Source organism: Dermacentor albipictus, chromosome 8 (genome assembly GCF_038994185.2).
Source record: "Dermacentor albipictus isolate Rhodes 1998 colony chromosome 8, USDA_Dalb.pri_finalv2, whole genome shotgun sequence".
NCBI lineage: Eukaryota > Metazoa > Arthropoda > Arachnida > Ixodida > Ixodidae > Dermacentor > Dermacentor albipictus.
The window spans coordinates 112224926-112237412 of record NC_091828.1 but is presented as its reverse complement, the minus strand read 5'-3'; the positions used below and the strand labels follow the sequence as shown (position 1 = coordinate 112237412).

General features: G+C 47.0%; 1 protein-coding gene across 3 annotated transcripts in view; it reads left to right on the top strand.

The window, feature by feature from the left end:
• Window positions 1–12487, top strand: part of LOC139049036 (cell death abnormality protein 1-like) — a 29536-nt gene that overhangs the window by 2985 nt on the left and 14064 nt on the right. For 2 of the 3 annotated variants that reach the window (XM_070524117.1, XM_070524116.1), the window contains exons 2-4: window positions 55–180; window positions 1686–1808; window positions 10708–10824. In XM_070524117.1, the coding sequence (XP_070380218.1) occupies window positions 55–180; window positions 1686–1808; window positions 10708–10824 (366 nt within the window). The remainder of the gene's footprint in view (window positions 1–54; window positions 181–1685; window positions 1809–10707; window positions 10825–12487) is intronic. The other variant, XM_070524118.1, reaches the window with a different exon arrangement.

Sequence of the window (12487 nt, the reverse complement as noted above, 5' to 3'; positions counted from 1 at the left end):
CTTGCCCTTCGTGCTGCACGTCGTTTTTATCATCCTTTTTTTACTGGCACGCAGACACTGGCGACACCTTTTGCGAAAACAACTGGGACTGCCGAAGGTTCATGAATAACTGCACCGATGGTCGCTGCGAGTGCGGCGCCGGCAACAGGTTTCAGAGCCGCGAGCTGTACTGCACCAAGCGTGAGTTCACTTTGTGGTTCATGATTATCTGCATGGTTGCTTTAATCATACATGTGTTCTCCTAGAATAAAACAAAATTTGCTAGCCGGAACTTCTATGTTATTGCCTGCGGGAGCTCTGGAAGTGTTGCCGTTCAGTCAGCATGGCAATTACGTGTAGAAATTGCATGCAGTTTCCTAGAGAAATCGCTATATAGCAGGAACTTCGATGTCATTGGGCTGGAAGGCTGACAGTTCGGTTCAACGTTGTAATCGTGCCTAGTACGCGGACTGGCCTAAATAAACACTGCTTTGTCTCGTTTCGGGCGACTTTCTATACACTGCCACTTGATCGTTTTCTTCAGAAAATGGCGCTAATAAATGCAATCTGTAATTATTAAGCACGTGTGCAGAGTCTCATATGACATTGTTGGAATTATAAAACTAGTACAGTTTAAATGGAGAAAGATGAGCCACAATAAGAGAAAGATGAGCCACAATAAGGAGAACAGCTTGCAAATGGAGAAAGATGAGGCGCAATAAGGAACTCCATGATGACGTCCGAAGCCGCAAGAGCGATTATAGGCAAATCCGGGCAATTATACCCATCATTTTCACGGTAGCGCAACGACTGGTTACGTAAGTCTTTACGCGTGCCCCAAGAAAAGACAAACGCACACAAGCACACACAAGCACACAGCTTGCACATGTGGCAAATTTCTGGCTTTTCGCGCGCTTTCCTTTCCTTTTTTCTTCCCTATTATTTGCATATTTCAATAAACATAATAATTTTCCCTGTGCTGTCCCTGGCTTAATTTTCCTGTTTGTTTTTTTTCATATGGTGTTTCATATTTCTTGCCTTTCATGTTTGATCACGCTACGTTCTTCCTATAACAGCCTCGGATATATTGGCTCCGCCAATAAAATTGCGTTTGTAGTTGTTTAAAGGGACACTAAAGTGAAAAATGATTTCTTCTGCGTCAGTAAATTACCGTTCTACAACACCAAAAACACCCCTCTTACAACGATAAGACGTTTGGTAAGCCAGAAAAAGCGCAAGAACGAAATACGGGTGGCGACGCCTACTTAAGTTCCCGCTTCTGGGGGCTGTGACGTCTTGGATTTTTATGGCATCTTCTAGGCCCTACCAACTATATATAGCGGTACAGATTGACTACATTGTGTTCTAAAGGAACCAAATAATAAACATGACAAGTTTCGGGAACCTTTATTCAGCCAATGCGGCCCAAATGCGAAAACATACATTGCAATCCCTGACGTCACGCTGACGTATCGGCGCTGGGGTTTCGGCGCGAAATTCAAATACTGATACTTGAACCTTCATTTTCTCATCTAATAATCAAACTATCTTTTTTAAATGGCTGCCTGCAGGGTTCTCAAACAACGCTTCGTTAGTCTAAACTGATTTATTGTTTCGATTTAGTGTCCCTTTAAAGCCCTGCTACCAGGTCAAGAGATCGACACTGATTCGTGGCGTCCTCTCAATTTTTTTTTTCTTTGTAACAGTCTGCAAGGACAAGGCCGACTGCGCGGGGGGCTTTGGATCACGGAACTTAGAGTGCCTACTGGGGAAATGCACCTGTATTGTCGGCACGGTGCTGGTGGGTGGCGTTTGCGGTTACCCGAGAGGTAAATACAGCAAGTTCGTGCGAAACGCTTTGCCAAAGCGATTTCTACGTAAATCCGAAAAAAATAAAGATTACCGGGACATATAATCCCCACGATGTAACGTTGTTCTTGAATAACATTCTCAGAAATAAACGAGAAGGAAGGGGGGTTAACCGAGGGGCCTGATTTTTATTAGTCATATCATGAGAAGCCAACAAACACTGTCACCAAGGACAACATAGGGGAAATTACTTGTGCTCAATAAATGAAGTAAAGAAAGGATACATTAATGGAAATTAAAGTGGATGAAGAAACAACTTGCCGCAGGTGGGAACCGAACCCACAAGCTTCGCATTTCGCGTGTGATGCTCTACCAATTGAGTTTTATTCTGAGCAATAATACTTCGTAACTCGCTATATATGTATCTGCTTCAACCGAGCAGTATGACGGTGGCATCCATTTTGCCCGTAAGATCAGTCTCGATAAAGGCCGGTCGCCTGTATAAACGTCCAAATGATTCACTTGAGTTCTGTAATGGAGCACTTACTGGGACATCATGAAATAAAAAAATAACTGTGACGGAAATACATAAGGGTTTCTCAGAAGGAAAGCTTCGAAGTTGAAGGAAAAATTCGCGCCGCTCCTGAGTATCGAACGCGGGACCAACACCTTTCCGGGGCAGTCGCTCTGCTACCTGAGCAAACGAGAAGGCTATAGCGGATGACAGCGCGAGACCGGATTACTCGGTAGTTCTAATCACAGGGACGCCGAATATGGTACGAGAATCAGTTCTGCAGAAAGCGGCAAGGTGGAGGAAGGTTCGTTAAAGGGCTATACTTGCCGTCCGTCCGACTGCGGCAATTTGCCCTTTCACGAAGCTTAACCTCCACCTTGAGGGCGTCAGCGGAACTGAACAGCCACATTCAATGCCGATGTGATTCGAGCTATAGATTATTTCGGCCTATAGGTCTCACGATCTATTTCTCCTGGTTAGCTCAGGACGGTATTGAGACTGCCCCGCGGAAATGAGATGAATCTCGCGTCTTCGATACCCGAAACAGAACGATTTTAACTTGAAATGCGTTTTACGCCGGGCTCCACCGAAAGCCCGTCCCATGTACGCACGTCACGCAATCGTCTTCACGCTAACCCGCGAAATGGCAATACTTTGCCGTTTCTGTGCCTACCTAATGATTTGGTAAGTAGGCAGTTAAAGGTTAGAAAGGTTTGCTTCATTTAATTGATTGACAATGTGCTCTTCATGGCGTATATTCGTAGCAGTTTAGGATATTTAGGTACGACGGGTCTTATCACTGAGTAAATCTTGGACACCTGTAAGGGTAGTGGAGCTGGTAGCGCTTAGTCTTGCGGTCAACACAGTGCTGTTTTGTGCCCACCTAACGATTAGAAAAATAGGCGCGCAATGGATAGACAGGTTTGTTTTGATAAAGGAATTGCGCTCTTGACGATATGTGCTTGCTGCATATCGAGTATATAAGTAGCATTTGTTTTAGCACTCAGTAATTCTGTATAAAAGGTTGCCGGGAACCTGTACACGTATAGGGCAGTGAAGATGATAGCACTATAGTAAGTTTCCTCGCGACCGAACTCAGTCGGCGTCCAAAAGACTTAAGGGGTTTCTGGCGTGTTCCTTGCGCGTTTGTTTGTTTGTGTATTTGTTTGTGTGTTTGTTTGCGCGTTTGTATGTTTGTTTGTGTTTGGTTGCGCGTTCGTGTGTTCGTTTGTGTATTTGTTTGTTCGTACGTTTCGAAGGTGATGCCCGACAACCGTCACCTCAGGATGGCATTTCGTTGGGTCACATTTGAACACGTGCATGGGCGGGCCAGCGCGATACCTCCAGAACTCGAACGATGCAGTTCTGCCACTCGCGCATTCACTGTCGTGTCGGATGCATACCTATGAGGCGTGCGTGTATACGTGGGGTGCTGTTTACGCTGCCAGCAGCGCAAGGATTGAAGGATGAAAAAATTGGAGGACGCTTAAGCTTCGCCTTCAAGAGTGGAACGCGACAGCGTTCCTGTCGACCCGCCAAGCGGTGTAAGACAGTGGGCTACGGCGCAGCGACTACGCGCCCCGCATCGGACGCGGTGAGCGTCGAGCAGCGCCGCGTTCGGCGCGGCAACGAAATGTGCGCCTGAGCAAGCGACGCACGCCTGAGCCTTAGAAACAGCTCATTTCTAAGGCAACACCGCATTCACTAGAGACGCTTTTGTACCGCTTTGAAGCATCGAACTCGTGACTGAGTGGTAAATAAAGAAAAAAAACTCGTGGCTGAGTGGTAGAGTCTCCGTTTCGCACTCCGGAGACCCTGGTTCGATTCCCACCCAGCCCATGTTGCAAGTTGTTTTTTATTCATGAAGTGGCTGCTGGGATTTATCGCTCACGGCCAACGCCGACGACGCCGACGACACCGGCTTTTCTGCGACACGAGCTCCTTAACGCTGACGCATTAAAAGGAAGGAAAGGTAGGGAGGTCAACCAGACGCAAGTCCGGTTTGCTACCCTACGCAGGGGAAGGGGTTTAAGGGGAGAAAAGAAAGGAGATGGAGACCAGCAGCGCAAGTGTCACGTGCTTGCTATTGCACGCCACTGCCTCGCCCTGCATCGAGTTGAACTGGGATTAATAAATGGCTGGGCACATATTTACAGACTTCGTTTATGTGCGACTAAAATGCCCGCTGCTTCTTGGAATACAGGTTTCACTTTCGTGAAACAATTTCTCTGAAAGAGGAATCAACCAATTTCTTTTTTCGTCAACTGCGAAGCTTTCCGTCCGAGAAACTCGTTTGGCTTTTCTTAGTGTTGCGCAATCGGCTGGATGAGAAATTTATTTTTGATGAAACTTTTCTCGTCTTGCGGGCTTCCGCATAACCTATTTGCAAGCCTTACTCAAACACCGATACAGTTGCCATGAACGCTTATCCTTATATATATTTGCTGACTCATTATATGATTAATAAAAATCGGGCCACTCGGTTCCGTGTCTTCTCGTTCACATACATATACATAAATCAGGGTGTCTACCAAGTTAACATTTCCAAATTTCCTCAGTTGTCCAGGTTTTACGGGAGTGCCCTTGCAAAGCTCGCTGAGTGACCCGGAACTTTGTTTTATATGAAGACAGGTTGTCACCATGTCCCCTGATGCTGTCGCTCTCTACTAAGCATCTTAAAAAAATAAAAAAACGACTTAATACAGTTTAAATAGTAAGGAGTAGTGTTTGTTTTATTCAAAAATAATGCAGAAAAGATGGGTTACTAGAATGCACAGCGACAATAGTAAAACCCATTAAAAATCGACTCGAACGTTCTCAAATACGAATAAAACGGAGATACATAAAAAAGCTAATATTTTTAATGTGAGCTATTTCTAGCCATTGATAGCGAATTCATTGGTATGAGGCCAAAACTTTGTCGCAAGTGAGATTCTCCCTCAACAGCTGGAAAGTCGACCTCGACTGCCCTAACACACTCTTAGCCCGCGCACATCTCAGTGTTGCGTTTCACTGCTTTAAAAAGTTTATTTTCGTATAGATGAGGGATATCCTCTTGGTCAGTTTTACAGTCAACGTCCGATTTTCGGACTCCTCAGGGGCCCTGAAATGGTCCGAAAAGTCGGACTGTTCGAAAAAATGAATTCATGTTTTTCACTGCATTTAAGAGCTCAAATCACCCAAGGCACATCCGAAAAGGCGCTGAAGGCCTGTCAGTACACGTGTTAGGCATACCGGTGCTCGTACTGGGATAGGAGATGGCGGGTGCACGCGTGTATAATTAAGGAATACATTCTGTGTGCCCGTGGCAATCGCCCCTTCCCCCGCTTGTTACGCTTCATCGCAATACTTTTTGCGTGTGCTTCACCGCGCAACAGTACTGTATTGAAACGAAGCTAACTTTCAAAAACCGGCAATATGCAACGCGTCGTACATTCCGAGCTTCGAAGCTAATCGCGAGGACCACAAAGGCGGAGTCGGTGACATTGCTGACAGCGGTGACTTCTTTCAATGGAAAACACTGCACCGAATGGCAAGAAGCTTAATAGCGAACGTCAGAGTAGCTAGGCCTAGCTTTGCCGCGGTGGTGGCTTTGATTATTGCCGTTTCGGACCCCCGCGGTCACGGCAAAAGCGCAAGAAAGTCAGACGGCGAAGGGTCCTTGGGTCCGAAATTTCAGGCGTTTTTGCATACATTGACTATATACGAGGTACGTGGTGGTGCCGCAAAGCCGTCCGAGTTATCGGGCGTCCGGAAAGCCAGTCGTTGACTGTAAACACTGCCGTGTATACAGTCGACTGGGGGGGGGGGGGTTGCCATGGCAACTCCTCCAGTGGACGACACGGTGACAGACAAGTTTCGTTACGATTCGTCTCTGTTACTCGAGCCACCATTACCGTGACTGTCTTTCCCTTTAAATAACATTACAGCTAATTTTTTCCCGATAGAAGCACAAATTCCCTGAGTTTTCCTCAGTATTTTCGTACTATCGAAAATCCCTGCGAATTTCCTGTTTTTCCGGTTGATAGACACCCTGCGTGCGTATATATATATATATATATATATATATATATATATATATATAAACGTGAAGAAAGGGGGTTAACCGAGGGGCCCGATATTTATTAGTCATATAATGAGAAGCCAACAAACACTGACACCAAGTACAACATAGGGAAAATTGCATGTGCTTAATAAATGAAATAAAGTAATGATAAATTAATGGAAATTAAAGTGGATGAAAAAACAACTTGCCGCAGCTGGGAACCGAACCCACAACCTTCGCATGTCGCGTGCGATGCTCTACCAATTGAGCTACCGCGGCGGCGTTTCCCCATCCACTTTCTTGGGTATTTATGTGTACTAGTAGAACCCTGGAAGTGTTAGCCAGCGCCCCCACTCACAGACCTTGGCGGCGGACGTGGAACGTCTTTTTTGCCGCAGGCGTCACGAGAACGTGATCTTTTCGGGTGAAGGCAACTGGTCAATAAACCCACATATGCTACCTGAAGGCATCAATGTTGCCGGATTCGAGACCCTCGTTAGTAATAAACGTGAAGAAAGGGGGTTAACCGAGGGGCCCGATATTTATTAGTCATATAATGAGAAGCCAACAAACACTGACACCAAGTACAACATAGGGAAAATTGCATGTGCTTAATAAATGAAATAAAGTAATGATAAATTAATGGAAATTAAAGTGGATGAAAAAACAACTTGCCGCAGGTGGGAACCGAACCCACAACCTTCGCATGTCGCGTGCGATGCTCTACCAATTGAGCTACCGCGGCGGCGTTTCCCCATCCACTTTCTTGGGTATTTATGTGTACTAGTAGAACCCTGGGAGTGTTAGCCAGCGCCCCCACTCACAGACCTTGGCGGCGGACGTGGAACGTCTTTTTTGCCGCAGGCGTCACGAGAACGTGATCTTTTCGGGTGAAGGCAACTGGTCAATAAACCCACATATGCTACCTGAAGGCATCAATGTTGCCGGATTCGAGACCCTCGTTAGTAATAAACGTGAAGAAAGGGGGTTAACCGATGGGCCCGATATTTATTAGTCATATAATGAGAAGCCAACAAACACTGACACCAAGTACAACATAGGGAAAATTGCATGTGCTTAATAAATGAAATAAAGTAATGATAAATTAATGGAAATTAAAGTGGATGAAAAAACAACTTGCCGCAGGTGGGAACCGAACCCACAACCTTCGCATGTCGCGTGCGATGCTCTACCAATTGAGCTACCGCGGCGGCGTTTCCCCATCCACTTTCTTGGGTATTTATGTGTACTAGTAGAACCCTGGGAGTGTTAGCCAGCGCCCCCACTCACAGACCTTGGCGGCGGACGTGGAACGTCTTTTTTGCCGCAGGCGTCACGAGAACGTGATCTTTTCGGGTGAAGGCAACTGGTCAATAAACCCACATATGCTACCTGAAGGCATCAATGTTGCCGGATTCGAGACCCTCGTTAGTAATAAACGTGAAGAAATGGGGTTAACCGAGGGGCCCGATATTTATTAGTCATATAATGAGAAGCCAACAAACACTGACACCAAGTACAACATAGGGAAAATTGCATGTGCTTAATAAATGAAATAAAGTAATGATAAATTAATGGAAATTAAAGTGGATGAAAAAACAACTTGCCGCAGCTGGGAACCGAACCCACAACCTTCGCATGTCGCGTGCGATGCTCTACCAATTGAGCTACCGCGGCGGCGTTTCCCCATCCACTTTCTTGGGTATTTATGTGTACTAGTAGAACCCTGGGAGTGTTAGCCAGCGCCCCCACTCACAGACCTTGGCGGCGGACGTGGAACGTCTTTTTTGCCGCAGGCGTCACGAGAACGTGATCTTTTCGGGTGAAGGCAACTGGTCAATAAACCCACATATGCTACCTGAAGGCATCAATGTTGCCGGATTCGAGACCCTCGTTAGTAATAAACGTGAAGAAAGGGGGTTAACCGAGGGGCCCGATATTTATTAGTCATATAATGAGAAGCCAACAAACACTGACACCAAGTACAACATAGGGAAAATTGCATGTGCTTAATAAATGAAATAAAGTAATGATAAATTAATGGAAATTAAAGTGGATGAAAAAACAACTTGCCGCAGGTGGGAACCGAACCCACAACCTTCGCATGTCGCGTGCGATGCTCTACCAATTGAGCTACCGCGGCGGCGTTTCCCCATCCACTTTCTTGGGTATTTATGTGTACTAGTAGAACCCTGGGAGTGTTAGCCAGCGCCCCCACTCACAGACCTTGGCGGCGGACGTGGAACGTCTTTTTTGCCGCAGGCGTCACGAGAACGTGATCTTTTCGGGTGAAGGCAACTGGTCAATAAACCCACATATGCTACCTGAAGGCATCAATGTTGCCGGATTCGAGACCCTCGTTAGTAATAAACGTGAAGAAAGGGGGTTAACCGAGGGGCCCGATATTTATTAGTCATATAATGAGAAGCCAACAAACACTGACACCAAGTACAACATAGGGAAAATTGCATGTGCTTAATAAATGAAATAAAGTAATGATAAATTAATGGAAATTAAAGTGGATGAAAAAACAACTTGCCGCAGGTGGGAACCGAACCCACAACCTTCGCATGTCGCGTGCGATGCTCTACCAATTGAGCTACCGCGGCGGCGTTTCCCCATCCACTTTCTTGGGTATTTATGTGTACTAGTAGAACCCTGGGAGTGTTAGCCAGCGCCCCCACTCACAGACCTTGGCGGCGGACGTGGAACGTCTTTTTTGCCGCAGGCGTCACGAGAACGTGATCTTTTCGGGTGAAGGCAACTGGTCAATAAACCCACATATGCTACCTGAAGGCATCAATGTTGCTGGATTCGAGACCCTCGTTAGTAATAAACGTGAAGAAAGGGGGTTAACCAAGGGGCCCGATATTTATTAGTCATATAATGAGAAGCCAACAAACACTGACACCAAGTACAACATAGGGAAAATTGCATGTGCTTAATAAATGAAATAAAGTAATGATAAATTAATGGAAATTAATCGGTTCCCACCTGCGGCAAGTTGTTTTTTCATCCACTTTAATTTCCATTAATTTATCATTACTTTATTTCATTTATTAAGCACATGCAATTTTCCCTATGTTGTACTTGGTGTCAGTGTTTGTTGGCTTCTCATTATATGACTAATAAATATCGGGCCCCTCGGTTAACCCCCTTTCTTCACGTTTATTACTAACGAGGGTCTCGAATCCGGCAACATTGATGCCTTCAGGTAGCATATGTGGGTTTATTGACCAGTTGCCTTCACCCGAAAAGATCACGTTCTCGTGACGCCTGCGGCAAAAAAGACGTTCCACGTCCGCCGCCAAGGTCTGTGAGTGGGGGCGCTGGCCAACACTCCCAGGGTTCTACTAGTACACATAAATACCCAAGAAAGTGGATGGGGAAACGCCGCCGCGGTAGCTCAATTGGTAGAGCATCGCACGCGACATGCGAAGGTTGTGGGTTCGGTTCCCACCTGCGGCAAGTTGTTTTTTCATCCACTTTAATTTCCATTAATTTATCATTACTTTATTTCATTTATTAAGCACATGCAATTTTCCCTATGTTGTACTTGGTGTCAGTGTTTGTTGGCTTCTCATTATATGACTAATAAATATCGGGCCCCTTGGTTAACCCCCTTTCTTCACGTTTATTACTAACGAGGGTCTCGAATCCGGCAACATTGATGCCTTCAGGTAGCATATGTGGGTTTATTGACCAGTTGCCTTCACCCGAAAAGATCACGTTCTCGTGACGCCTGCGGCAAAAAAGACGTTCCACGTCCGCCGCCAAGGTCTGTGAGTGGGGGCGCTGGCTAACACTCCCAGGGTTCTACTAGTACACATAAATACCCAAGAAAGTGGATGGGGAAACGCCGCTGCGGTAGCTCAATTGGTAGAGCATCGCACGCGACATGCGAAGGTTGTGGGTTCGGTTCCCACCTGCGGCAAGTTGTTTTTTCATCCACTTTAATTTCCATTAATTTATCATTACTTTATTTCATTTATTAAGCACATGCAATTTTCCCTATGTTGTACTTGGTGTCAGTGTTTGTTGGCTTCTCATTATATGACTATATATATATATATATATATATATATATATATATATTCTAACTATATATTCTATATATATATATATATATATATATATATATATTCTAACTATATATATATATAAATGTATGTATGTGTGTGTGTATGTGTGTGTGTGTATGCGTGTGTGTGTGCGTGTGTGTGTGCGCGATTTTTTTGCATTCGCGGAATGCGACATCAGCGTCAGTGCATTCTTTTACGTCAGGCTTTGCCACAGCACGCGGCGGCGTTCCGCGAATCAATGGCGCCACCGCACGCCATCTGTCGTCGACTGCTCGCAGGCTGCATCGAGGACTCCACCTGCACCAGTGGCTCCATATGCGAGGACACGAGATGCGTCTGCCCCGCGGGCTCGTTGGGCGTGGGAACCGCAAGCGCTGCCGTCTGCGAACGCCACGGTAACGCAGCACGTTGTCGAAACTTCCGGAGCACGCTAAGACATCGTTGAGAGCACATGCAAAAAAAAATGGCTGAGGCTTAGCTTGGTTAAACCTAGTCAGATGCGAAGCAAATTGGTGGCTAAACTTGGTAAGTAACTTGTCGCCGAGCCGCATACTGAGCACGTCGCTTGGCCAGACGTTCTTTCCGCTCTTCATCAGTCTCTGTAGCACGCCGCAACCTTTGCGTCTCATTCCAACGAGCAGCTCTGTCTCCAGGAGGCATCTCACCTCGTGAGTGTCTAGCAGAGGCAAGCGCAGCTGCTTATATACCGCCGCGACGCCGCGAGCGACGGCGCGAGTTGGAGCCCCGTTTCTCCTCTGTCGTGACGTCACGGTGTCACGTGGTCCGCCTTGAAGCCGACGCCGCGAGCGACGGCGCGAGTTGGAGCCCCGTTTCTCCTCTGTCGTGACGTCACGGTGTCACGGGGTATTGAAGGAGACACCACCGTGCCTGAGGAGCTGGGTTGAGCTCTAGTAATATGCTTCGCATAAACTGTCACGAAGGATTGAATGAAGGATGGGGGAAAAAGTCGCGGCTTCGGCGGAACTGCGAAACTATAGCGAATTGCACTGGGCGCGTTAGGCTTAGGAGTTCGAGCGCACTCTCTCAAGTCGGTAGAGCGTGCTCCATGGTGTAAACTTAAGCGGCGGAACTCGACTTCCGGTGCGCGAAGAGGGAGCGAGCTCTAGGCGCTCCAGCCTGGGGGATGGTGCGCGGGGGCTCATGCCAGCACCACCTAGATAGCACAAAGCTTGCTCACTCGTATCCATGAGGTCATGCTAGTGGCCAGACTGCCATATAATCTAATGGGGGATGCTCCCTTGTGCGCAACAGTTATTTCGACGTCACTTTTTTCATCACTCCAGGTTTGGCAATGCAAATTTTAGAATGCAATGAATTATCAGACAGTGGGCATACCGCGCTGCAAGCACAATTCCTGCGGTGTGCGGTACCTCTGATAGCGGAGCGAACAGCTTGCTCCTCACAAACGCAGACCGCTGCTGCTTCCCCCGTCGCCGTACGTCCATTTTCTCGAGCTCGCCATCGTGGATCAAGAACTGCAGCGGCTTGTCAGCGGTGCCACGTTCACAAAGCGCGCTAAGTGCGATAGCGAATGCGGAAGCGACGTAAACCTCGTCAGATGGCGCTGTGCTAAAGAAATTATGGGGTTTTACGTGCCAAAACCACTTTCTGATTATGAGGCATGTCGTAGTGAAGGACTCCGAAAATTTCGACCACCTTGGGTTCTTTAACGTGTTCCTATGGGTGGGCAGCGCAACCCGGACAAAGGACGAAAGTACACAACACTGCACTCGTGTTGTGTACTTGCTCTCGTACTTCGTCCGGCCTGCGCTGCCCACCCATAGGAACATGTTCAATCACCAACTCGCCCAGCTTGCCGTCTTAATTCTTTAACGTGCACCTAAATCTAAGTACACGGGCGTTTTCGCATTTCGGCCCCATCAAAACGCGGCCGCCCTGGCCGGGATTCGATCCCGCGACCTCGTGCTCAGCAGCCCAACACCAAATGACGCTTGGGCGTTCGCGGGCGCAGTCGCCTAAAATATCGCCGTTAAGCTACGCTGCAAAGGCGTCGTGCCCAAACGCGTTCGAGTGCGT